Consider the following 27,498-nt stretch of genomic DNA (forward strand, 5'->3'; position numbering starts at 1 on the left):
AATTTTGACCCTCTGTATTCACCTGCTGGTCTCCCCAGTTCTGGGAGCAGCGGTTTGCCCTGTGAGCTCACTTCTCCGAGGGATCTACGAGGACTTGACTTTTCAGCCTGTTCAGCTTTTTATTTGTTGGAATGGAGTGATGACGTCCAGACTCTTTACATGCAGGACTGGAACCAGGAAGTTAGTTCATGAAATTTTGCTTTGATGGTGACAGAGAATTTGATTGTTAGTGTTTCTTCTTGGGGAGGGAAGGCGTCAGCCCAGGGAGTCCAGACCCTCCTGTGTTACACCCTCCACATGTCCCAGCTGCACTAGACTTGGGGGCATGTGTGTGCGTTAGACGTCTCCATTAGGTCTGCCTCCTCCTTCCCCCCCGACTCCGAAGCCCCGAGCCACAGTCCCTTCCTATGTGATAGGCATTACCCGTGCAGTGGAGAGCGTATCTGAATGGAAGAGTTAGCTCTTAAGCGTTTCTTTATTATAATAATAGGATGTACTTCTGCTGTGTGGATTCATGAGAGATTTCCTGTGGGTTGTCTCCTATTAGCAAAGCCAAGTGTTCTCTTGAATTTTAAGGCATATGTGGGGAGTGGAGGAGAAGTCATGTTCAGGGCATGTCCTAGACGTGACCACTTAGAGTCAGACCCTGTAGTTAAAATCAATGTGGCATTGACCCGGGTTTTCATGTCCTTAACTGTTATACAGTTGATTTCCCTATCTTCAAAGGCATAGGAATGTACTGGTTTTCCTCTTTTTTTTTTTTTTTGCGGTACACGGGCCTCTCACTGTTGTGGCCTCTCCCGCTGCGGAGCACAGGCTCCGGACGCGCAGGCTCAGCGGCCATGGCTCACGGGCCCAGCCGCTACGCGGCATGTGGGATCTTCCCGGACCGGGGCACGAACCTGTGTCCCCTGCATCGGCAGGCGGACTCTCAACCACTGTGCCACCAGGGAAGCCCCTGGTTTTCCTCTTTTTTAAGTTATTACTTAATAACCTTTGATGAATGCACCATGTCCTTTTATTTTGCCTTTGAAGGACTTTATCTTCGTTTTTTGTTGAAACCTTTTTTCTTCCTCAGCCATCATACACATGATTTTTTTTCCTTTAGAAACTATTTTGTTGTGGTTAAGAAATACATTTTCCCCAAGAATCCTGGGCACAGCCAGAATTCTGTGGTCTGCAAGGAACCATGGTCACAGCACTTTCCACTCTGTGAGTAGGCTGTTCAGGAACTCAGCGGCTTCCTGTGTTCTAGGTGTTGGGTATCTGGTATGTGTAGGTGGATGGATGGGAGGAGGTAGCACTCAGTCCAGTGTGGGCAGGAAATCCACTGGCAGATGGAGAGCCTGATATAAGAGCGCAGTAACGCCCCCAGGCAATGGCCTCCAACCTTTTTTAACCGCTCACCCTATGAGCGAAAAGCATTTGCTCCACATTGCAGGTCCAGGGTGGAGGATGTTTGCCCTTAGATTCCGTGATTATTGTTGCTAATTCAGCATCGTGTTTTCTAGCTTGAACCATTGAATTTTTTTTTTCAATGCTGATTTTTAAAGTGTTGTTTCAAATAGAGTATTTATTTGTCAGTTTTTTATTTTTGAAAATCTGTCTGATGGAGATGAGTTTTATCTTTTTTTCCCTGGGTGCAGAAGAATGCTCTTGGGTCTGAAAATCAGTTTCTCCTCGTAATTCTCCCTCCTGTATCCTCTCCTCTTGTCTCCGCAGCATCTCTGATCTGACCGGTGAGACCCGTTGGCAGGGTAGTGGTGACGCAGAAGACCAGTGAAGGAACAGGCCAGCCAGGGGTTGAAGGGCCGAGGTCTGGCTTTCAGGACGGCCGTGGGTGGAGGGAGCCAGGGAGCTCCCATCCTTAGAAGACGTGGCCTTTGAGAGCAGATTTTCTTCTGGCCTTTATGAAACCTCAGGGTCATTCTCGTCATGTTCATTGGGAACCTCGTGTGAGGGGGTGAGCCTGAGAGAGCAGGTAGGGAGAGCGTTGAGGAAGGAGAGTCGTGATTAGGTTTTGGGTCTCCGGGAGGTCCCTTCCGTCCTTGGCTGGGTCTTCATCCCGCCCCTCTCCCACCCGCTGCTGCTTCATCACCCATGACAGTTGATGTCTCAAAACAGAAATTGCTCACGTTCATGTAAAGATGAATGAAATGGGAATGGCGAAGTGTGGAACAGGTCTTCAGTCCCGGCTGTGAGTTGCCTCTGATGCTCACCACACTTAACTCTTCTGCTTCCCAGCTGTTGGAAGAGAGGTGAGGTGAGCCACCTGTGTGTGTATTCAGCCCGTATGATAAACTTGACTTGAACCAGTGATGTTTCAGATGAGTTAGAAGACCTTGAATACAATTGGCCAGAATTTCCACTGTACATTTTCTCAAACAGGTTTTCCAATACTAACGCTGCAGGGTTGGGGGGGGGGGCTGCTCCCCTGACCTCTCACCCTTCTTGTTATCAAGTGCAAGCTCCCTCTGCTCGCCAGTGAATCAGAGACAAGGTACTGAGGTAGAGAACAGAGAGGGGGGGAGGGGATGAGGAAGTAAAGTAAAAGGGCCATCAATCTTGCAGAACGTCTCCTGGAATGGCCAGCCTCGGAGAGGGGATGTGTTAGTTTCTCTTTCCTTGCAGCCATCCACTGGTGGACAGGGTTCCCTGAGGCAGGCCATTGTGTGTGATTATAATAACAAAAGCAACAAAAAGCAGAGGTTAAATAAAGTCAAAGAAACAGATAATGTGGAGTCCCATTTAGCTCTTCCCTGTTACATTCTGAGAGGTTTTGTGGGTTGCAGCATTGTGCTTTTTAAAAATTGTGGTAAAATATATATAACGTAAAATTTACCATTTTAACCATTTTCAAGTGCACAGTTCAGTGGCATTAAGAGCGTTCACCTTGTCTTGCAACCATCACCGTCATCCCTCTCCAGAACTTTCTCATCTTCCCAAACTGAGACTCTGTCGCCATTAAACACTGACTCCCCGTTCCCCTACCCAGCCCCTGGCCCACCATCTACTTCCCCGCTCTCCTCCAGGCACCTTGCATACAGGAGAGTCACACGGTATTTGTTCTCCTGTGACTGGCTTCTTTCCATTGGTGCAGCGTCCTCAGGGTTCCTCCGTGTGGTAGGTAGCGTGTGTCAGTGTCTCCTTCCTTCTCAAGGTTGAACACTCTTCCATTTCGCCCCTGCACCTGGACACTGTGAGCGCATCCTCCTGGGTAGCACGTGCGACGCCTGGGGGCGGCAGGGCAGCTAACACCACACAGCTCCTGCGACCCGGGCCTGAGGCCCCGGGGTCTGCACAGTGTCCTTGCCAGGAAAAGAAGTACCTCTGAGTATCCCGAGAGAAACATCGCAAAAGCAAGCAGTGGACTTCCTTGGTGGCACAGTGGTTAAGAATCCACCTGCCAATGCTGGGGACACGGGTTCGAGCCCTGGTCCGGGAAGATCCCACATGCTGCGGAGCAACTAAGCCCATGCACCACAATTACGGAGCCTGAGCTCTAGAGCCCGCGAGCCACAACTACTGAAGCCTGTGTGCCTACAGCCCGCGAGCCACAACTGCTGAGCCTGCATGCCACAACTACCAAAGCCCACGCACCTAGAGCCCACGCTCCGCAACAAGAAGCTACCCCAATGAGAAGTGCGTGCACCGCGATGAAGAGTAGTCCCCACTCGCCACAACTAGAGAAAGCCCAGGCGCAGCCACGAAGACCCAGCGCAGCCAAAAAAATAGATTAACAACAACAACAAAAAAAGCAAGCAGTATTCACACATAATTCGATCACCTCTAAATAACCACTCTTCTTCTCCCACTGCGGTTCCTCCGGCCTCGTCCTGAGTGTGCATCTGGGTGCACTCACCCCCGTGTCCGAGGTGAGCTGTCTCTGCAGCCTCTCCATGCACCGGGCCCAGCACCGGAGGCCCCGAGTCCTAGACACCATCTCTGAGTCAGCTCCTGGGCCTTTGGGCCCCTCTGTCCGCTCGTCCATGTTATCCCACCTTCAAAGTTCAGTTTTCTCATGAATTCTTAGAAAAAAATATCCAAGTCGTCTACTAGATGGGTAACATTGCCAAAGACCTTGGGCATAACTGGGAAGTCTACCCACACATGCCGCTCTCTCCCGCAGTATCACCTCGGGGTTCTCCCCAAGCCTCGTGGAGGGCCCCCTCCACCTTCCTCCTGAGGCAGTTTGGCAAGGGCTGCAGGCAGCCCCTACCAGCTGCTTACATCGAGATTCTTACAGCTTAGATACCACACTGTCCTTTACCTGTTTCTTCTTAGGGTAATATGGCATTAACACCTCTTCATGTCCTTAAATATCTCCTACATTTTTAAAAAAAATTTGTTTATTTATTTATTTATGGCTGTGTTGGGTCTTAGCTTCTGTGTGAGGGCTTTCTCTAGTTGTGGCAAGCGGGAGCCACTCTTCATCGCGGTGTGCGGGCCTCTCACTATCGCGGCCTCTCTTGTTGCGGAGCACAGGCTCCAGACGCGCAGGCTCAGTAATTGTGGCTCACGGGCCCAGTTGCTCCGCGGCACGTGGGATTTTCCCAGACCAGGGCTCGAACCCATGTCCCCTGCATCGGCAGGCAGATTCTTAACCACTGCGCCACCAGGGAAGTCCTCTCCTACATCTTGAATGACAGCAATGTATCCATTACTATAAGCTTATGGGACTTTTCCTATAGTATAGGACATATGCAGGGTTTCCAGCCAGTATCTTTATATGTAAGCCTTATAAATCTTTGTGTGTCCCTAATTATTTCCTTGAAACAAATTCCTAAAAGTGAAATTGCAGGGTCAATGGCAACACATGTGTTTAAGTATTTTTTTATATTAATTGCCAAGTTGTCTTCCGGAGGGCGCCAATCCCTTGCACCATAGTCAACATTAAAAACAAATCTTCCGGGACTTCCCTGGTGGCGCAGTGGTTAAGAATCCGCCCGCTAATGCAGGGGACACGGGTTCGAACCCTGGTCCGGGAAGATCCCACATGCCGCAGAGCAACTAAGCCCGTGCGCCACAACTACTGAGCCTGCGCTCTAAAGCCCGCGAGCCACAACTCCTGAGCCCATGTGCTGCAACTACTGAAGCCCATGTGCTGCAACTACTGAAGCCCACGTGCCTAGAGCCTGTGCTCCGCAACGAGAAGCCACCGCAATGGGAAGCCCACGCACCATAACAAAGAGTAGCCCCCGCTCGCCTCAACTAGAGAAAGCCCACACAGCAACGAAGACCCAACGCAGCCATTAATTAATTAATTAATTTTTAAAAAATCCAAAAAACAAGTATTCTGTTGTCCTTCCCCCATTCCAACGAGTAAGAAAGCAAAACCGAGGACTTAGGTCGGTAGCCGGAAAACAGGTGGAGCTCTTAAAAGAGCATGATTTTGAGCTGAGTTAGTAGAAATATAGCGCCCAAAACAATTCCGGTAGCATCCAGTGCCCTCCGTGCTGTCACCCACCCCTCCAATATTTCATTCTGTTCGGGGCACAGGGTGTTCAGAGATGCTCGTAAGTTCGAGTCGGTCCAGATGATGGTGACTCAGGTGGGCAGGAGGCTGGAAACAGCATCCGGTGAGAGCACTTAAAATAAAATGGATGTTTTTACGGCGGGCCGAGAAGGGCGAAGTGGGATCGTGATGCCCAAATATTTGAGAAGGTGCCACAGAAGACAGGCTCATTGTTTTCCTTTTATTTGAGACTCTGGAGAGTGGAAGTTGCAGGGAAGCAGCATTGCTGTAGAAGGGAACCAAGGCCGGCAACTCCAGCTGGCTTCATGTTAGGGGTTTAGTGGGGAGATTTTCACACGTGCATCCCTGGGGCCTTCTGCCTCCAGCGTTCAAGAGAGGCCCCACGCCCTCCATCCAGACTGCACTGGGCCGGGCCGGGGCGGGGAGCGGGTGCCCTGGGGAAGGAATGGGACCTGCATTGTGAGGCTCTTTGGTGCTTGGTTGCAGCCCCACCCACTTCAGAGTGAGTTGTCATCCGCAGTGGGAGGAACATGGCTTTGGGAAGAGAGAGACCTGGGTTTGACTTGTGGTTCCATCTTTTTTTAACAAAAAAAATAATATTTATTTGGCTGCACCGGGTCTTAGTTGTGGCACACGGGATCTTCATTGCCATGTGAGGGATGTTTTTAGTTGAGGCTCTCAGCTGCGGCATGTGGGATCTAGTTCCCTGACCAGGGATCGAACCCCGGTCCCCTGCGTCGGGAGTGCAGAGTCTTAACCACTGGACCACAAGGGAAGTCCCATGGTTCCATCATTTTAGTTTAACTTCCAAGTCTCACTTGCCCAGTTAGTACCATGGAAACAGTAGTGGTCACACGTACTTTGCAAGGTGTTGGTGTACTCCATTCGGTCTGTATGCAGCGCCTGTCCTGTGGGCGCTGGTTAGCGACGCCCTCTTTCTGTCCTCCTGCCTTTCAAGTATCAGCCCCAATTCTGCGTAGTAGGTTCACTTTGATATTTTTATTAATATTTGGGATGAAAAGCCATGCACAACAAACTAAATTTATTGTGTGTAGACCCCGTCACACGTAGAGGCAGAGAGAGGAGTTTCTATTTAAAATTTGGAAAACAAGTATGTATAGGAAGATTCCGTCATTTCAAGGCAGGTGTAGATCTCAGAATGCAAATCACTCTTTCATGGTGGGTTTTAGTTATTTTGACAGCACAAAGAATTTTAAATAAGTTGAGTATTTACCCTATAGCGTCTGATTTTTTTCTTATATTTTCTTCTAACTAGCTTTTAATCACTCCTTTGAATTTTCTTTTTTTTCATCCTTAAAAATGAGTTGTGTAGGATCCCTTATTTCAGGAGACAGTTTCTCACAGGTGAACAAGCCTGTCACACGAGCTCTCCAGTGACAAATAATAAAGTATTATTTACATATCTTTGTTACTGAAATGGATATATTTGTCTGTAATCCCGGCCTCACCCTGGCCTTCTCTGTTTTGGTGTAGCATTATGACCTTCTAGAGGAAGAATATGAGGAATTTTTTTCCTTTTAAGCATAGTAAAATTACATTCAATCTGAGATCAACTGAGAGGCTACACTAAATCAGAGAGCTTTGTCCTGTGATTTAGAATTCATTCTCTTTCCCTCCTCAGCCCCTTTCCCGGAAGAGGCTCGCTGTTTCACACAGGCTAGCTTTCAGTTTGTTCAAGCCATCCTTCCCGGGGAGGACTTGAGTGAAGGTCTGCAGCCTGGCCGTGCTGCCCCGTCCCCTGGCTAGAGGGACCCCAACATCGGGGGCCCTCCCTGCCCCTCGTGCACCTGTGGGTGTGGACAACAAGGCTGCCCTCGGCAGGTGGTATCAGCAGGGGGTCCTGGTCCCCCAAAGGAGTGTCACACCTGAGCGGTCTCTAATCTGAAGACCACGTGTGTCTTGGTGTTGCCGTACGTTCTGTGGGGTTAATCCTCTGAACGTTCATTTTCATAGATTTACATCATTGTTTCTTTAAATACGAGGTTTAGTAAAAATGAAAATTTTAAGAAAGAGATGATGGTGTTTGGAAATGTTTAAACTTATTTGAAAGTTAATTGAACAAGTCGTCCAAAGGCAAGCAGTTTCTTGAACATAGAAGCGTCTTTTCTAAGAGGTAATTGGAGGATTGGGTATTAGGAGCCTAGAATGAGCTTTCCCATGGCAGTGATGTCCCGAGTGGCACCTAGGACCCTGCGTGAGCCAGCCTTGCCCTGAACCCACAGGGCACAGAGCTGGGGCCCCCCGACCTCTGCGCCCTGTGCAGGCTCCGTGGACCGTGCGTGGCTGTGATTCCCGGCTGGCCTCTGCTCCAGGGATGCTGTGCTGTTCTGCAGTCTGGTTGAGGTGGGCAGAAGGGGAAATCCCAAAACTCCACTAGGAAGAAGAAGATTCTGGAAAGACCGATGTAACTCAAGGCCTGGTGGGTGGATAAGGGGAGAGAGGAGAGACTCTGGGTTCCAGAAAGTAAGTGCAAAGGCTTGTGAGGGACATCAGGGGTGACAGAGGAAGAATGTTAGTGGCCAAGCAAGTCGGAGATGGGAAAGGAAGAAAAGAAGAATTGCTGGGCCAGGGAGCTGCGGGTGGTGAGGGCGGGGCGGCCAGTGGACAGGTGTGTGTCCTGCGGAGGGGACCACGGCAGGAGTGGCAGGAAGCCGTCTTCCCAGCCCCCACCTTTCTCCTGGTACTGGCGCTTTTCTCCCAGAGGCAGCTACCCCGGGCCCCGGCTTCTCCCTGCCTCTGGATGCTGTGTGTCTTGGTTGGAGGGCCGGAGCGGCTGCACCGCGCCCTTTCCTGCTGCCCACCTGGACGGCTCGGGGCCGCTGGGTGAGGAGCTCCCATCAGAGACCAGATGAGCAGAAGAGGAGGCCAGAGTGACCGCGGGGCCCTGGGTCTCTGGGTGCGTCCACAGAACTATCGGAGGCTGTATGGGATGCGAGGTCGGACGTGGGCTTTGCAGGGTGTGGTTTTAAACAGTCATTAAACGTGTGCTGTGCGGCGGGTTCCAGCCCTGTCGGCTCCGGAGAAGCAGAGAACTGGGGGTGGTTGGTCCCCGAGCAGGTGACCGTGCGAGGGAGGTGCTTGGGGCCAGCGGGGGGCAGGGGGTGACAGGCTGAGTCGTAGTCCAGCTCGCCCCACCCCCGCCCCCTCCCCCGGCAGGAGGCAGAGGAAGCCGAGCTGATCTCCGGCCTCTCCATCAAGACCTTGATGTCCAGACTGGAAAGCCTACAGCTATTCTGTTAGGAGAATATTGAAGGCTGAGCGGCTGAAGAGACCTCAGATGCTTTAAATGAATGCGTCTCCGAGTCCAGACCGTAAACAGACAGGGCACGTGGTTCCTGGGGACCGCTGAGCGAGTGAGGTGCCGGCAGAGCAGGGCAAACAGCAGTTAGAGGTGAGCCTCGGCAGGATTTTGAGTTAGTTACTAGATGGAGGAGTGGTAAACCCTGTGAGGCCCTGCGACAATAAGTGTGTGAGAAAGCCGTTGTCAGGATGGAGCAGCGTGTGAGGAAGGCCCTGGGGAGGGGCTGCAGCTGGGGATGCCAGGGAAGCTTCCTGGAGGAGGTGGCCGCCCTGGGAGGCTGCTGGCAGCTGGCAGAGCAGAGTAAGTGCGTTAAAACCAAACAGCCCTGGGCTTCCCTGGTGGTGCAGTGGTTGAGAGTCCGCCTGCCGATGCAGGGGACACGGGTTCCTGCCCCGGTCCGGGAAGATCCCACATGCCGCGGAGCGGCTGGGCCCGTGAGCCATGGCCGCTGAGCCTGCGCGTCCGGAGTCTGTGCTCTGCAACGGAAGAGGCCACAGCAGTGAGAGGCCCGCGAACTGCAAAAAAAAAAAACCCCAAAAAAACAAAAACCAAACAGCCCTGCCTTCTAGTGTCACAGTTTCGCCTGGGCTCTGCGTGGATGGTGGGTCAGGGAGGGTTTAGTAAGAGCTCACGGGCCTCGCCCCGTGGAGGGCCGAGGGGTGAGGCTGGCCAGAATGGTGATCAGATCTCTGTCATTAACGTTCACAGAGCCAGAGGTCCTGTCCCTGGGGTCCGGGTTCTGCGGTGGCTCCTGGCCGAGGGGACGGGAGGCCGGCTTGAGAGGGCGCCATTTAGAAAAAGCCTGTAAACCAGTGGAAGGAGGTCTAAGGCCCACGTCCAGCGCGTTCGAGAACAGTCCTCAGGTGTGGGTATCAGCAGCGGAAGACCACGTGTGGGAGCCGGGACTTCTTCCGAGAGATGCGCTTCCCCACGATAAGCCCGGGCCACAGGCAAAGCAGGAGGCTGGTCCTTGCCCGTCAGGAGCCCCTTCCTGACCCTGGGAGAAATGGAACCACAGGGCCATCAGGGGACGATCTTGGCCTCGAAGGGTGGTTGGCGGGGGGGACTTGGGCGGCCACGGGTGTCTGTGGAAGGGGCTGGGAGGCTGCCTTAGGGCTGTCAGTGGGGCGGGGGGTGTCAGCCTGACGGAACCATCAGGAAGCCTCACCTTCGTACAGAACCAGAGGTGTCAACACTCAGGGTCACACAGTCCCTCTTTCAGCTTCACAGACCACGTCTAGGAAGGCCTGTCTTCTGGAAATGAATCTCCTCGCAAAGACCTTCAGAGCCTACTGTAATAAGCGAGCGGTTTCCACAGCCCTTCTCAGGGCAAAGGTCCCTTCCTCCCCTCCTGTTGTTTCAGCACCTGTTCTCTTTTCCTGTCATCTCGGTGATGAAGCTGGCTTCTGTCTTCTCATGAGAAGTTTCATATCTGGGGGGTATTTTCCATCCACTGCTTCTGCTTAGCCAAGTTCATTTTCACTAGATTTTCGTGTATTTTTTGGAAACTCTTATTCTAATGCTCTCTCTAAGATTTTAAAGAGGTGATAAAAATACAAGATGTTTTATAAGTGTCGTTTTTAAAAAAGTCAATATAGTCAGACGTGGTATCTACAGTTTTGATGGTTTCTCTCCAGCCTCTGACTTGCTGCTTCCCTTCCTGCCTGGGGTTGGACCCAGGCATATATTCCCTCTGAGAACCCTGCTCTCGCTGCTTTTTCCTGACTCTGCTCCAACCCTAGCAATTCTGTGTAATACAGAAATAACTGAGATCTATAATGGTTCTTTAGCCCGGTGGGTCTGACCCATTATTAGTGTGTGGAGCCAGTTTTATGAGTCACACCCACATAAAACAATAGAATATTATTGTGTTCACATGTAGTGAGGGGAAAACCTTCGTTTCAGCCGTGTGTGCGTTTACAGCATGACGTCCGGGCCACGATGTGAGATGTATGTCACAGTCGAACAGTTTTGAAAGTCACTGCTGCGCTCTAACATATCACTAAGCTATAAAGTCATTTATAATCTGTCTCCAGTAAAATGGTGTGTGCCTTGGGAAATTAACTGTCACCGGGTCAGGCAGGGCCCCCAGGAGTGCTATAGAGGATGTCGTGTCAGAGGGCAGGGGTCACTGTGGGGTGCCTCCGCTGGGGGGGGGGGTGTCACACCCTCTTCGGAGGTTGAAGAAGCGTTTCTGTGAAGTCACAGAGGGCTTCTTCTCCACTGCATTGTTGGCTGCTGAGCTCTCAGCTCAGATGCTCCTTCCCCAGGAGGCTCTCCCTTCCCGGCACCCCCTTTCCGTCCAGACCGGGCTCCTCTGTTAGGTGCTTCCGTAGAACTACAGTCCTCACCGTCTGAGCACTTAGCTCAGGCTTCAGTGGTGCAGTTGTTGCCATGGTCATTATCTTCTTGTCTATATTGCAGCCCCCCGCAGTCTCCCAGAGCGTGACCTCCACAGGTGGGCATCGGCTCTGTGTTCGCTGTTGTACCCGCGGGAGCCAATGAGATACCTAGCATGTAGTCGACACTTAGTACACAGCAATGGCTTGGGGCCGAGGCAGGGAAAACCCCAGCCCCGGAGCGGATTGACATGAGGCATCCATGAAACCCCGTGCTGCCTTATTGCAGAAAGGGGTCGGGGGTCTGATGGCACAAAGAGATTGAAGGTCCAGGAGCTCAGCAGAGGCCTTACCCCCCACCCCCACACACAGACGCCCGACGACCAGCCCTCTTCCTGCTGACCCCAGTTCTCCACGCAAGAAGCAGAACTAGAGACGAGCATCTCTTGGGTGATGGTCCTTCCTCTGGCCTTGGACGGGGCGACGTAGTTCCAAGTTCTTTGTGGCAGTGAAGAGTTTTCAGGCCATTAAACAAATCAGTGGGAGCCAGCTCATTTGGATTCTGTGGTCGGCGCAGCTGGGGTAGATTTTGGCCGAGGCTCCTGCTTCACGTAGCCTGTGAGGGGTGAGGTCATGCAGTGAGAAGGGGCTGGTGTGCCGAGCACAGGGTGAAGGCAGAGAGGTGGGGAGAGTGGATGATCCATAGGTATCTCTAGGGCTGTCAGCGTGGAAAACGTGTGCTGGAAACATTTCATCTTAGATCGAAGAGAATGTGGCACGCGGGCCAGCTCCCGTAGCCAGACATTTATCAGGGGCACGGGATCACCCCGTAGCCTGGGAGCTCGTGGGTTTTGGAATTGCTTTCCTATTTGAGAGGCTGGACCTCTGTGACCCTGAGCATCATTTCCATGGCAACCAGCTGTGATGAGATGGGGGTTTTGACCTCGCAGGACAGTTGTAACAAGAACGCGGATGGGCTTTGAGATAGAAAGTTTCCTTACGACCTGGAACAAATCGCAGGTGACTTGGATCTCAGTTTCCTCATCTCTGAAATAGAGAAAGGAACATGGCATTCTTTTGATGGTGTGCAGAGGGGCCTTTGTTGGGCAAGCACGCCTGTAGGTACACACGCTAGTGTCATAACTCACTGTTGATCTTAAGCAAACGCCCAGCATTTGACGCGCTGCAGAAGGGGCCCTGCCCCACCCCGGTGCCTTGGTGCTGCGGCTCCCGTGCTCTTCCCCAGGGCTACAGGGCCACCCTCCCTCGTGAGGGCATCTCTCAGTCAGACCAGCCCTTGCAGAACAGCAGGCCCCAGCTGCCCGCCCCTTGGCCTCCTGTTTCTCTGTTTCGTCACGGCACTGTGGCCACTAGAGCGTTACCACTTCAAGGGGACAGGGGTTGTTGTTACTGTTTTTCTTTCCCTTTCTTTTTTTTTATTTTTTAATTTGGTTTGAGGTTGCACATCTACTGAATTGGCATATTAAATCCTCATGAAAAATCTTTTTTCATTTTATGTATTTATTTATTTTTAGGAAACTTAGTTTCAAAGAATGAATAACTTGCCCAAGGTCATAGAGGTAGCAAGTGATAAACAGATTTCAACCCGGGGTGGGGCAGGTGGACAGTTAAGTCCCAGCTCTGTTTGGTCTCGAGTCACTCTTTCCTCCTACTGTTCTCCCTCTGAGTATCGGTGCATTTGCTCGTCTCTCTGCCTTCTCACGCCCAGGCTTGTCCAGGCTCACCCCACCCAGCAGTGCCCTTCCCTCCAGATCCCAGGCTACACCAGCACTGCCCCTACGCAACCCTGGCACAAACTTCCCGGCCAGTGCGTGTTCTTGGAGAACCCTGTGCTGGGTCCTGGAGCCGCAACAGCTAATCCAGGCAGTGGAGTCAAGGTAACGTATGTGTGGCCAGGCCAGACTACCTCGGTGTCCGTCCCCTCCTGCTGAGAACATGAGTGTGATCGGGGTGAGCGTGCCAGGGTGTGAGCATTCCAGGACATGAGTGTACAAGGATGTGACCGTGTAGGGGGTGTGTGCCAGGGCGTGAGTGTGCCAGGGTGTGAATGTGCTACGATGTGAGGCTGCCAGGGCGCGTGTGTCCCAGGACGTCAGTGTGCCAGAGTGTGAGTGTGCCAGAAAAGACTTCACGTACCATGTCATGGGGTCGATGTGGCAGTGGCTGCAGGAAGTATCTCTGAGGAGGTCTCTCCGGGGTTGTTTTGGTGTCCTGTTCTTTGGGGGTGTTATTTTTGTGTAAACACTTATTTTGTGCCGCTTGATGTCACACGATGGGGTGCCTTACTTTCATTTGTTCAGGATCTTTGTCACCGTGTCTGAGGTGCTTTTTGGCATTACTGTAATCCCTGGAAAGGTGGGACAAGCAGAGCGTATCTCCTTTCGTACGGAGTGTCAATGGTGCCATTCTCAGGGATACTTTGACTGGCGTAGAATTCTGTTCAGGGACAAATACTCGAAGTCTTGGTTTTAACTTTCACGCTGCAAACTCTTGCCAGTTTACAGGCATGATGCTGCCTGCTCTCAGGTGGTTTGCTGGTTAGAACTGCCAGCAGCGGCAGCCCTGGCGCTGTTTCTTGAAGTCGCACTGACGCGTGGCCTTGGGGCCGAGCGCTCTGCTCCCTCGTGCCCTCGTCCCACACCCTGTGCTCTGCTCCTTGCAGGGAAAGTGCGATGGCGGGACTTTAACCAGGAGGCTTACGTTGGCGGGACGATGGTCCGCTCCGGGCAGGACCCCTATGCCCGCAACAAGTTCAACCAAGTGGAGAGCGATAAGCTGCAGATGGACAGAGCCGTCCCCGACACCAGGCATGACCAGTAAGTGTCAGCCCGCGGCCGGGTGCCACCCTGGCCACTTCCTACCTCACAGTGAGTAGCTTCCCCCGGGATGCTCCTTTTTTCTGTTGCTCTGCAAAACAGCGTGTGCCGTGTCTTTACGGGGCCGGAAAACTAGGAAAATTCCGAGGCACATGGTAAAGGATCTTCACCCGCAGGATGTGAAAGGGCTGCTTGGGGCCAGGTTCCAGTCCTCGCGACGCGCCCGGCATGTCCAGAGGCCGCAGGCTGCTGGTCAGAGCATGAGAGTCACCGAGGGAAAGTGGTGTGACTGCCCTCCTCTGTACTGGTCCCTCGTTGTTTTTAAAATCCATTCACAAAATAGTTTTCCATCGTTCACAAGCTCAATGGGAGGAAGTGCTAAAGTCTTGCTTACTGGGAAGCTTTCGTTGGGAATGTTCTAGAGACCAGAAAGGGGAAAGAAACAGCTCCGCAGGGTCGATGTTAAACTAAGCAGAACTCGGAGGCGGGGGCCCGGGGCCATCTCCCCACTTCGAGTGCTGGGGCTGGTGGGAGGCTCTGCTCTACGTCCTTCCCTAGATTCCTCGGGGACCTGGGGGTTCTCGGGCCTCCAGACGCTCAAATGTGCATTTGTCACCACTGACTAGGAAAGTGATAGCATGACCCTCACTGCCACTCTGTACCTCTGAACCTTGCTGGTAACGATCTTTGATTGGGAGGCTGTCCACAGTGGGGTCCTTAGACAGTTAGTCTTGTTGTATTAAAAAATAAGGAGCCACATTTGGAGGGCAGCTGTTGCCCTGGGTCGCTAGGCCTTCCTGCTCACCTGGCTACTTGTAGAGCCCTTCATCCATCACGTAAAGGTACGTGGATCCCGCGTCCACTGCAACTCAGACGCTGCACTTGGGTCCCAGGATTCCAGCCAGAGAAGCCTCCCCTGCTCTGGCGGATGGGGAGGTGACGGGGTGGCAGGAGGTGAGGGGGCAGCACTGCCCTTGGACAGTCTGCTCCAGTCCAGCGCGTTCAGGGCACCCGGGTGACGGGAGTCCAGGTGAGTCCTGAGCTGAAGGCATCTGGGTAGGAGGCCAGCGACCGGGCTGTGACAGGCAGCCCTGGTCCCCCAGAGGGCCAGCCGGGTCCCATTTCTCTGGGTGTGAGTTCCCGGGAATGAGGGGCAGGTGAGCTGAAGAGAGACAAGAGCGACCAAGCTCCCCGTGAACACGTGTTGATGCTTGGCTTTGTTTTCTAAGTTAAATAGCACACCTTGAAAGAGGATTTTCCTCTTGTGCTTTCAGGGGAACTTTGTAACTATGTAAGCACCACCTAACCACACAGGCGCTCTCTCCCTGCCCTTACCAAGCTTTTGGGGGGTTGTAGTCAGCTCTGTGTACCCAGAACAGCTCACAGGTGTGTGGAATTACAGTTCTTTCAGACTCAGGATGTGTGTGTGTGTGTGTGTGATATAATATGTGAAACATATGATTGATATATAAACATATATATTGCACATGATACTAAGAATCTCATCATTTTTCTGAATCCAGCCCAGAAGATTGTCTTTGCTTAATATTCCCTGTAACCCATTAATTTATATTTAAGGCAGCTTTGCTCGGCCCTGTGCCAGGCTGCTGCTTCACGTCAGCCCGGGTAACTGGTAAACACCCATGTGGAATAGGGGTTGCTGAGCAGGGGTCCAGGGACCACGTGGGCTCCGGGAGAGTCCTGAAGCCGCCTGCACGTCACGGGAGGGTCCCAGACGCACGCGTACCCGCCACCCTCATCCCCAGGCTCGTGGGCCCACCGCAGCCAGCCTGTGCCAGCCGCTCCCCGCAGCTCATGGATGGGACACGAAGGTTGTCCTTGCTGCACAGAGAGCAATGTCCATAACTTGCCTGGTGGTGACGAGCAATGGCTGAAGGCCACAAAGGGCCAGAGGGGCTTGGCCTAAACTCAGGAGTGGGTTCAGGTTCTAGCAGAATCTAGCTCAAAAATCGTGCCTGGGGCTTCCCTGGTGGCGCAGTGGTTGAGAGTCCACCTGCCGATGCAGGGGACACGGGTTCGTGCTCCGGTCCGGGAAGATCCCACATGCCGCAAAGTGGCTGGGCCCATGAGCCATGGCCACTGAGCCTGCGCGTCCGGAGCCTGTGCACCGCAACGGGAGAGGCCACAACAGTGAGAGGCCTGCGTACCGCAAAAACAAACAAACAAACAAACAAAAATCATACCTGGCAACTGGAATTGACCGCCTTGAATTACATCTCCATGAGATGGTGTGGGTTTCACCTCACTGGTTTAAAAGCTGTTTTCCTGCTGTGACCTTCCCTCAGAGCTGAGAGAAAAGGGTGTCCTTTCTGATGGCTCATCAACGTGTGGGCCGGGGTTCTGTCTCCACTGCAAGTCCCTTAAGTGTCCTCAAAACTATATATATATATATATTTTTTTCAGTTTTTGAAATACGAGTTTGTCCAAACAGATGTTTGAATATTCATCCCGCAGTGGGCTGTGTTTTACGTGGCTTTAATTTTAGTTCCAGCTACTGTGTCACATTCATTTGCATGTGTGAAAGTAGCAGCTGGGATGCCTTCCACGTTTTTTGGGTTTGGGCTAAATTAAAATCTCCCCAAAGTCAATTTGATGCCTGGAACTGAGGCCATGTCTGTCTTCAAAGTATCAGCTTTAGAACAACCAATATTATTGACTGTCAGGTTCAGGAGATCAAGTTACTGCTCTGCATCCATCCCGTCTCCTTCCATATCTAACAGAGGGCTGTTAAAGTGTGTGACCTTCCTATATAAATACAATAGTTTTTGGCTCTGCAGTATCTCTCTTTCTATAGACCGATGGACATGCTTGCCCAGTAGAGTTCAGTCTTCACTTGTGATAAATCTGACAGCAGTGCAGGTGGAGGTTAATTAAGAACAAGGGATTTGGAGTCATACAGACCTTGGTCGCAATCGGGACTCTCCAGTTCCGGATCTTATGGCCTTTGTCTTTCATGAGATGCTGTAACATGATGACGTCTGGTCTGGCTACTGTGAGGGTTAAAGAAATGTTCCCAAGGGCTGTCTCCTCCTCCCCTGAGATTTTGTTCCAGACCCTCCCTTGATCTCCTGCCCTAGGAGTGAGGCCCCGGCCCCAGCATCTCCCTACCCGATTCTTCTCCATGACCCTTATCACCGCCTACACAGCATGTGTCTTGCCTATTTACATGATCATTTGAATGTACTCATTAGAGCAGTGGGCTACACCTGGGCTTGTTATTCATTCGGCCACCTCCCGGCACTTGGTAAACTCAGTATTTGTTGAGTGAATTGCCTAGCCCAGTGGCCAGTATATGGTGAGTGCCCTGTAAATCACTAATAACATGAAGAGTCATAAAAGAACAAAGGCGGATGAAAGGGAGATTTCTAAGCAGTAAGGGAGATCAGATGAATCCCCAAGATGAGTCTTCTGTGTCGGGTTCTCCCAGGACTGGAAAGTGACACGGTTACAATCTACCCCTTCTTCACTGTCTTCTGGGGTAGATCCAAGGAATCAGGTTCAGAGCCTTGCAAACAAACAAACAAAAACCCCATACTTTGGGGTTATGCTTTATTTACCTTTTTTTAAGTATATAACAAAGAATGTGCCAAGAAAAAATATTTACGTGAAGGAGGAAGCATAGAAAAGCCTTCTGTGTGTGAAATACTTGATATGACATACAGGAATTCTTAGAGTCTCTTAGAAATTAGAAAGACGGTAGCCCACCCTAGTCTTGAAAATACAGTTGAGAAGTCAAAAAGAAAAAAGAAAAAGAAAAAAAAGATTTTCTACCTCATTTAATGTTATTTGAAATTTCAAATAAATTATCAAGACTTAAAAGCAAATTAAACCAATGGGAATTTAGAAGGTGCCTTTTCAGACAGCTTGTTTCTCCCCCGCCTCACCTTTGGAAGCTGTTGTTACTGTCCTGGCAAAAGGTAATGGGACTCAGCATCGAAGGTGGGAGTCGGTCACACCTGGGCATATTCTGAAGGCAGGGCCGACAGGATGGGCTGATGGGTAGACAAAGAAGGTGGCTCAGAGCGAGGCCCCTCGTGAGACGGAGGAGCTGTGGGTGAGCAGGTCTAGGGGACACGTCAGAGGGTGAAATCCAGACACGTTAAGTCCAAGGTGCATTAAGCATCTAAGGTGGGCAGACCTGCTGTGTAGGTGTTTGGAAATGTGTCAGGAGAAAGGTCTTAGTGGGGATGTGAGTTTGGGAATGCTCAGTGCACAGGTGGTACTTAAAGCCATGATGTGGGGCATCATCCCCCAGGCAATGAACAGAGACAGGGAGGAGAGCGGCCCAGGACCAGCTCTGGATGCTCCAACACTGAGAGTGAATTTAAAGCCCAGGCTGACTTGGTCCAGTCCAGCATTGCAGGGGCTCAGACCTCACGTGGTGCCGAGGCCCCGGCAGAGATGCTGTGCCACCTTTTAGAGCAGAGTTGTCGTGAGGGGAGGGCCGTCTCCCTGCTAAAGCCTTTCCAGAATCTGGCTCAGAAGGGTTTTGTGCTGTGTTCTGTTTTCTGGTGTTCTGTTTGTCCAGAGTTGCGTCTGATGGGGAAGTGAAGCGTAGAAGTGGGGCGGAGCCCGGGAGGTTTATGGAACATCGTTCTGTCTGCCGGGGAGAGCTCGAGCTGGTTTACTTTAAAATTGTTTATGTAAGTAAAATCGAATAAACCCTTGGGGGAGAAACATTATCTTGTTTTCTTCTCTCCCCCTTCAGCCAGCACTGTTCGTTTTCATTTACTTATGTATTAAGTCCCTTAAAAATGAGAACCACTTGGTCAAGAAACAGATTTCCTTCGGCTTTCAAAAGTTAAATCGTTAGAGAGTTCCATCTTTTCCCTTTTCTCACGAAATTAAAAATGAAGGGTTTTGAAACATCTTTGTGTCTAAAACTGAAGTATTGCTCCTGAGACCAGAGCTGCCTCAATCAACCACGACCCCACGAGGGTCCTTCTCTGGGAGAGGACTTTGTGCAATTCCCACACCTGGTGGGTTTATCCGGCAGCCTTTCCATCAAGGACATATCGTGTTGACTCAACTTACAAATTACGGTCGTAAGGTTTGGTTTTGTTTCCTTGAAAAGAATCACTAAAGGACTCTGTTTTGACCAGTTTTTAAATGTCTGGCTTTAATGCCGCCCAAACAGAGATCAGAACTCGTGAGGGGCTGGGTTGTTGTTTTTTTTTTTCTCTCCTTTTCTTTTGTTTTTTAGAAAATGTCATCCAGTGGGCAGGCACTTCAGTAATGGGCTGTGCTGATTGCTCTGGTGGAGCGTCCGGGTGGATGTCGGTTGTCTTAGGAGAGCGGCTCATCAGGATGAAGGGCTGTAAGAGGGATGCCGTCCAGACTCTTCACTGTTACTTGGGAAGAGTAAACATTGTTGAAGCCAAGGAAAAGTTCTCAACGTAAACTCAGCAGCTTGGCGTGAAGCTTTGAAGGCCATTATTGTGAGATTCTGTTTTATTTTTAGGAGAGCAGATCTGGGGGAGGAAGAGGAAGCCCAGCTCCGAAGGGCGTCTCCGCTTCTTGTCAGTGGGGTGCCGGAGGGGATCTCATTTCGGGGGCCAAGAGCCTTGTTTGCTCGTTACATTTTTCTTACGGAAGTCGTGTTTCATGAGCACGCACAACCAAGCCTCCGGCGTGGCCGCTGCCCCACCTGCTCCCCATTCGAAGGGCCAGCTGGGGGCATGGCGGACCCGCTCCGGGCCCATGGGGCCCCGTGGGCAGGGTCCTGGTCGGCGGGGCTGGCGCTCCGCGGAGCGGGGCCTGCTGCTTGCTCTGGGCTTTGCTGGCCTCGGAGGCATCTTGGCTGTCGGGGCAGTGGGTTGGCTGTGGCGTGACAGCGAGCCTTAAACGCCTGTTCCACAATGACCACAGCCACGCACTGCCGGACACTGGGTGGTGTCCTGGCCTGCGCTCAGCTTTTCTGTGCTTTCACTGTATTGTCAGCGGAGGCTCCTTCGGAGTCAGCAGGGAGATTCTTCTCTGGGTGACGTCGCACGCCAGTCCCCAGAGGCCCCCGACTGCGGAGCCCACGTCCGGCAGGGCAGCTCAGGCAGGGTGGCCCCAGCCTGCTGGGCAGAGGCAGGTGAGATGGCCCGAGGCCCCTGTCCAGGCGCCCCTCTGTGTCTGGAGCCCTTCCCCAGGAGTCCTGGACGTTACTGTCATTGTGCCATGTGCTTTATCCCGGTCCGTACGGCAGGTGGGAGAGCCGGGCCACCGCTGGGTCGTGGGACCACCTGCCTGAGGTCGCACAGGGAGGGGAGGGAAGGAGCGATGGAGCTCTCGGTGGCCAGGTTCCTGCTGACAGTTGTACGTTCTAGACGCAGCGCCTCGCCATCCGCTCTGCACAAGTGCCTTGTCTGCTCCCAGTTTTCAGGCAGGAGTCTTCGGCATGAGGCCCAAAGGCACCCAAAAAGCAGGAAGGCCTGGGTGTTGGTAGCTTGCAGCCAGACTCCTGAGAAATTGTGTTTGCAGCTGACCACATGCGGACAGAATCCCGAGAAATTGAGAAGAACTGAGGCTTTTGTTCCTCTTTTTCCTGCCTCAGGTTCTCCAGGGCAGTGTAATGGCAGAATGTGCTGTTTCCGTTCCCCTGGAACGTTCTCGTGCCCTGAGGGGGGTGAGGCTGCTGCCTGTGTGCCATCAGTGTGACCTCCCTGTCCCGGCGTGAGAGGCGGGCAGGTGCAGGAGCCGGTGTGGCCAGGCAGTGGGAGGGGGCCAACTGCAAGGCTCTTTGCTTCACACCTCCCCCCAACTCAGTGCAGGGGCTAACATGCACCTTATGTGCAAAATTCAGACCCAAACCATGCCATTATTCACCATCTGCCGCTTTGCTTTCTGTTTGTTCAATTGTTTTTATTATTTTTAGTGTTTTTATAAAACCAACTCCAAGTTTTTAGCACCAGACCACTCTTTTTTTCCCTTTATATGTTCTTTTGGGACCGTTTCAGGCCTTGTCTGCATCTCGATTAAAGAATACTCTGAGCATTGAAAGAACATATCTCAGTGTAATAAAAGCTATTTATGACAAACCCACAGCCAACATAATACTCAACAGTGAAAAGCTGAAAGCCTTCTCGCTAAAATCTGGAACAAGACAAGCATGCCCACTCTCACCACTTCTATTCAACGTAATACTGGAAGTCCTAGCCACAGCACTCTGATAAGAAAAAGAAATAAAAGGTATCCAAATTGGAAGGGAAGAGGTAAAATTGTCATTATATGCAGATGACATGATACTATATATAGAAAACCCTAAAGACTCCACACAAAAACTATTAGAACTGATAAACGAATTTAGCAAAGTAGCAGGATACAAGAATTAACATACAGAAGTTGGTTGCATTTCCTTACACTAACAATAAAATATCAGAAAGGGAATGTAAAAAAACAATCCCTTTTAAAGTCACATCTAGAAAAATAAAATATCTAGGAATAAACCTGACCAAGTAGATGAAAGACTTATATTCTGAGAACTACAGAACATTTAATAAAGGAAATTGAAGACGATTCAAAGAAATGGAAAGATATCCCATGCTCTTGGATTGGAAGAATTAACATTGTTAAAATGGCCATACTGCCCAAAGCAATCTACAGGTTTAATGCAGTCCCTATCAAATTACCCATGACATTTTTCACAAAACTAGAACAAATAATCCTAAAATTTATATGGAACAATAAAAGGCCCAGAATTGTCAAAGCAATCCTGAGGAAAAAGAACAAAGCAGGAGGCATAACCCTCCCAGACTTCAGACAGTACTACAAAGCTACAGTAATCAAAACAGTGTGGGGCTTCCCTGCTGGTGCAGTGGTTAAGAATCCACCTGCCAATGCAGGGAACACAGGTTCGAGCCCTGGTCCGGGAAGATCCCACATGCTGCGGAGCAGCTAAGCCCATGCACCACAACTACTGAAGCCCGTGCGCCTAGAGCCTGTGTTCCGCAACAAGAGAAGCCACCGCAATGAGAAGCCCACACACTGCAATGAAGAGTAGCCCCTGCTCGCCGCAACTAGAGAAAGCCCGTGCGCAGCAATGAAGACCCAACCCAGCCAAAAATAAATAAATTTATAAAAGAAAACAACAGTGTGGTAGAAAAACAGACATATGGCTCAATGGAACAGAACAGAGAGTCCAGAAATAAATCCACACACCTATGGTCAATTTTCAGCAAACAAGATAAGAATATACAATGGGAAAAATACAGTCTCTTCAGCAAGTTGTGTTGGGAAAGCTGGACAGCTGCATGTAAATCAATGAAGCTAGAACACACCCTCACACCATACACAGAATAAACTGAAAATGGCTTAACGACTTAAATGTAAGACATGACACCATAAAACTCCTAGAAGAAAACATAAGCAAAACATTCTCTGTTTTCTTAGGTCAGTCTCCCAAGGCAATAAAAACAAAAGCAAAAATAAACAAATGGGACCTAATCAAACTTACAAGCTTCTCTACAGCAAAGGAAACCATAAGCAAAATGAAAAGACAACCTAAAGACCAGGAGAAAATATTTGCAAATGAGGTGACCGACAAGGGCTTAATTTCCAAAATATACAAACAGCTCATGCAACTCAACAACAGAAAAATAAAAGAACCAATTGAAAAATGGGCAGAAGACCTAAATAGGCATTCCTCAAAGAAGACATACAGATGGCCAACAGGCATATGAAAAGATGCTCAACATCGCTAATTATTAGAGAAATGCAAATCAAAACTACAATGAGGTACCACCTCACACCGGTCAGAATGGTCATCATTAAAAAGTCTACAAATAACAAATGCTGGAGAGGGTGTGGAGAAAAGGGAACCCTCCTCCACTGTTGGTGGGAATGTAAGTTGGTACAGACACTATGGAAAAACAGTATGGAGGTTCCTCAGAAAACTAAAAATAGAGTTGCCATATGATTCAGCAATCCCACTCCTGGGCATATATCTGGACAAAACTATAATTCAAAAAGACACATGCACCCCTATTTCACAGCAGCATCATTCACAACAGACAAGACATGGAAACAACCTAAGTGTCCATCGACAGATGAATGGATAAAGAAGATGTGGTATATATATATATACAATGGCATACTACTCAGCCATAAAAAAGAATGAAATAATGCCATTTGCAGCAACATGGATGCACCTAGAGATTATCAGACTAAGTGAAGTAAGTAAGAAAGAGAAAGAGAAATACCATGATATCACTTATATGTGGAATCTAAAATATGACACAAATGAACTTATTTATGAAACAAACAGACTCACAGACATAGAGACCAGAGCTGTTGTTGCCAGGGGGGAGGGGGCGAGAGGGAGGGATGGATTGGGAGTTTGGGGTTAGCAGATGCAAACTATGACATATTGAATGGATGAACAACAAGGTCCTACTGTAGAGCACAGGGAACTATATTCAATATCCTTTGATAAACCATAATGGAAAAGAATATGAAAAAGGATGTATATGTGTGTATAACTGAATCACTTTGCTGTACAGCAGAAACTGACACGACATTGTAAATCAGCTATACTTCATTTGAAAAAGAATTTAAAAAAAGAATGCTCTGGGCCTGGGAGAGAGTCTAAGGCTTACACAATAGCGATCCAGCTTGTGTCTGTGTTAGCGTCTCTGAAGGGCCCAGCATAGGTCTCTGGAAAGACCGTGAGCAAACATTTGCAAAGCTTCATCCCCGAGTGCCTGTCCACACTTGTGGCCCCGTTTCCCAGCTGTGCCTCTGGGTTAGCACTGGGGCAGAAATGGTCAGATCGCTCTAAACGAGCAATATAGTCTTCTGTCTTTATCTTTGGTGCCCCTTCCCACCGTCACCCTGGGAACCCAGCGATGACAGGAGCATCATCTGTGGACTCCAGGAGCTGGCCATGCGGGGGGCAGAAGCAGGAGGGGTGACACCTCGCTCTGCATTGGGCTTCATGGAGCTCTCTCTAGCCTTTGTATTTAGACCTGCTGGTGAGTTTCTGTTGTGTTCGTGGGGACTGTGACCCTTTGTCGTTATGAAGTGCCCTCTTTATCACTAGTAACGCTTTTGTCTTGTTCAGCATCAGTGCAGACACACCACCTTGCTTTAATTCAGTGTTTTTGCAACTTCCAGTCGCTTTGTGTCCTTATATATATTTCAAGTGTATCTCCTATAAGTAGCAGATGGTTGGATTTTGGATTTTGATCCCTCTGACGGTCTTGTCTTTTAATTGGAGTTTTTAGTCCTTTCCCGTTTAGCGCAAGTGCTGGTGGGCTGTTGGGGGTTATACCACTAGCGTCTCGCTGTCTGGGTTCTGTTCGTCCCACCTGTTCCTTGTCCCGTCCTTTCATGCTTCCTTTGGATTAAGTATCTCCCCAGCTGTTAGCTTGTTAATTGGAGTCTAATATAAATGAATACTCTTGTTTTCTCCTGGATAATTCACAGACCACTCCCCCTCCTCTCCCTTTTATGCTTTATTGTCATACGGTTCAATTCCCTTTTTATGTGTAAACCCTACTGGACATCTTTTATTGTTTTTTTGCAGTAAATATCCTTTAGAGTTACCCGCACATTGTTATTTCCATTTTGCCTCATTTCTTACCTTTTCATTTTTCCCCCGAGACTGTTTCCCCAGTTCTCATCCAACTTGTGTTTTTCTCTTAGTGCCAATTTGTTGGCAATGAATTCTATCCTTTCATTTGCCTGAAAAAACCTTTTATTTCACTTTCATTTTTGAAGAGCGTTTTCACTGAATAGAGACTTCCAAGTTGACGGTTACTTTCTGCGCCCACGCATCGTCATTTACTCATCTTCTGGCCTCCACTGTCCCTGGAGAAATAGCAACTGTTGGTCTTATTGTTGCTTTTCGAAGGCATCTTGACCTTGTCCTCTAGTTGCCTTGAGGATACTTAAGCCTGGGTTGAGCCTGGGTGGGGCTTGTGCCCGTTCCTGAATCCGTAGCTTCGCGTCCGTGTGAGTTTTCTTGCGCCCCGTCTTCTCTCCCCACCCTGGATATTTCCACATGTCCTGTGTCCCCCTTTACACTCTTTTCCATATTTTTTATCCTTTTTCATTCCCTGAGCTTCAGTCTGGACATAATTCTCTTGGCCTTCCTTCCAGTTCACTAATTCTTTCCCCTGCTTTGAAAATCTATTCTGCTTTCAACTCCTCCGATTGAATTTTAATTTCAGTTATTGTATTTTGTTGTGTATGAACAGATACGGAGATATTTAAAGTCCGTAGCTGATGTTTTCATCCTCCGAAAAGGATCTAGTTTTGCTCTCTGGCAGGCAGTTAAGATAGGGCAGATGGCCTTGATCGAGGCTGGAATTGAGCTGGAATAGAGCTGGGGTTCTGTCTTCTGTGAGAGAGCTGGTGAGCGTCCAGATCTCTGTGCTGCTGGGCAGCAGCCCTTTGGGATCCTCCCTGGAAGTCTGGGCTGTTTATCAGAGGCCCTCTTCCTCGGCGCCCTGACCCCCAGCCCCATGCCTCTGGCAGGAGCCCGGCGTGGCCGCCACCTGCAAAGCCATCGCTTCTCCGGGCTGGTTCAGCCTCTGGGCTCCACACTGCTTGGGGGATGAGGGTCAGAGAACGTCTGACTCATTCTCAGGGCTCCTGTTCCTTCCTGGCACCTGGCCCTACAGCCCCAGGCTGCCTTGTTAAATAAACTCCAGTGCCTTCAAATAGACGTTCTGGTGTGTTTCATCAAAAATTTCTAGTTGCTTTCAGCAGGTAGGTTGGTCTACAGCAAGGAACTTGACTATCACTGAGAGCAAGAAAAAACCTGAGTATTTTATTTGGAACTAAATTCAGTATGAAGTTCACAGGTCATAAATTTTGCCCTGAGCCGCAATGTCTGTTCCAAGTGAGAGTGCATCGAAATAGCAGTGGAGTTGAGGTTGGGAAGTGTAGCTTTTGTTAATGGCTCTACCGCTTACTCCCAGACGAAGGTGGAAGTAATCTCTCTAAACCCTGGACTTGTGATCTACAAAACAAGGCCTGCCCTGCCCATCTTACACATTGTTCTTAGGCTCAGATGTCTATGAAAGGACTTCATAAACTGCTAATAACGACACAAATATAGGATGTAATTGTATTGTTGTATGTGCCTAGTGGCATGTGAGTTTGTGAAATCGGCTTTGAGTAGAGAGTGAACTGTTATTCTATTGAGCTTTGCTCCTGACGTGGATGTGACGTGGAGGGCAGACATTTAGCCTCCCGCGTGTGACACCTGTTACACTGAGGGGCACCTGGGTCTTCTCACTGCAGTGCGAATTGGAGGGTTTCATTATTGACCAAAAGCAGTTGGAGAAACACCTTTGAAACAGCAATCCTACCTATTTCAGAAGAAATCAAAGCAATTCAAATGGGGTCAGCAGAGTATTGCTTTGTTCTGTGGGTCTGAGCAAACCATCCTGTTTGAGCCACACTTTTAAATGAGTTGCTTCACCATCACCATGGAACCATTAAAAAAAAAATCTTTTGTATATTTTAGGAAATAGCCAAAGCAGTATAAAATGTGTGTCAACCTCGTCAGTCATTTAGGCCCCACATTTCACCTTTTCTGAAACAGTGTGATTTCAGGGATTCCTTTTAACTTTTCTTTTGAGCTTGACAGCAGCCGTGTTGTCAGTGGACGTACCCACAGTCTTACCCCAGAACATGTGCTTGCTCACTTGTGGAACTGACCCGTCCACACGTACTCTGAGGTGTTGAGTGCTAGGGATGGAATCTGCAAGAACCCAGATTCCCTTTTCAATCTGTGAAATTAAAAGTACAGACTTAAAATAACGCTCATCTTTTTAAAAATTTTTTATACAGCAGGTTCTTATTAGTTATCTGTTTTATACATTATGAGTATATATATGCCAATCCCACCACCGTCAACACTCATCTTAACTATATTGGATCAACCATGACTTCCTCCATCTGACGATGAGAGAAGAGAGAAAATTCATGTCTTTGGAAATTCAGTCTATTAAAAAAGGAAATATCCCAATAGGAATATCGCACTTGGATTCAAAATTTTATGTTATTCAGGGTTGATTTCTTTTGATTCTTGCGTTCCTTTATTCATTCTGCAAGGATTTGAGTGCTTGCCATGTGACAGGTATTTTTCTGGTCACTGGGGAAACAGTAATGAACAAAACTGATAAAAAATCTCTGCCTTTATAGAGCTTACAGTGAGGGAGTGAAAGTAGAAGGGAATAAAATAAATGATTAAATTATATGGAATAAGACAATGTTAAATGCAATAGAGAGAAAATAAGGATGGAGGTCATGGAGTGTGCAGGTCAAGCTCGAGGGTCCAATAATAAACAGGCGGTGAGCACATCGAAAGGAACAACCAGCAAAATGAAAGAACAACCGACAGGAAATATTTGCAAATCATATGTCTGATAAGGGGTTAATACCCAAAACATATAAAGAACTCATGTAACTCAATCGCAAAAAATATAATAATAATAATCCTATTAAAAAATGGGCAGAGGGCTTCCCTGGTGGCGCAGTGGTTGAGAGTCCGCCTGCCGATGCAGG

The 27,498-nt window shown here is 49.6% G+C and overlaps 1 protein-coding gene across 4 annotated transcripts in view; it reads left to right on the top strand.

Moving 5' to 3' along the window:
- Window positions 1–27,498, top strand: part of GALNT2 (polypeptide N-acetylgalactosaminyltransferase 2) — a 175,208-nt gene that overhangs the window by 102,651 nt on the left and 45,059 nt on the right. For 3 of the 4 annotated variants that reach the window (XM_029245304.1, XM_029245305.1, XM_029245307.1), the window contains exon 3: window positions 13,821–13,974. In XM_029245304.1, the coding sequence (XP_029101137.1) occupies window positions 13,821–13,974 (154 nt within the window). Of the gene's footprint in view, window positions 1–5,190; window positions 13,036–13,820; window positions 13,975–27,498 lie in introns of those variants that run through there. The other variant, XM_029245306.1, reaches the window with a different exon arrangement.

This window comes from Monodon monoceros, unplaced genomic scaffold (genome assembly GCF_005190385.1).
Source record: "Monodon monoceros isolate NGI ecotype Baffin Bay Population unplaced genomic scaffold, NGI_Narwhal_1 Super_Scaffold_4, whole genome shotgun sequence".
In the NCBI taxonomy this organism is placed as follows: domain Eukaryota; kingdom Metazoa; phylum Chordata; class Mammalia; order Artiodactyla; family Monodontidae; genus Monodon; species Monodon monoceros.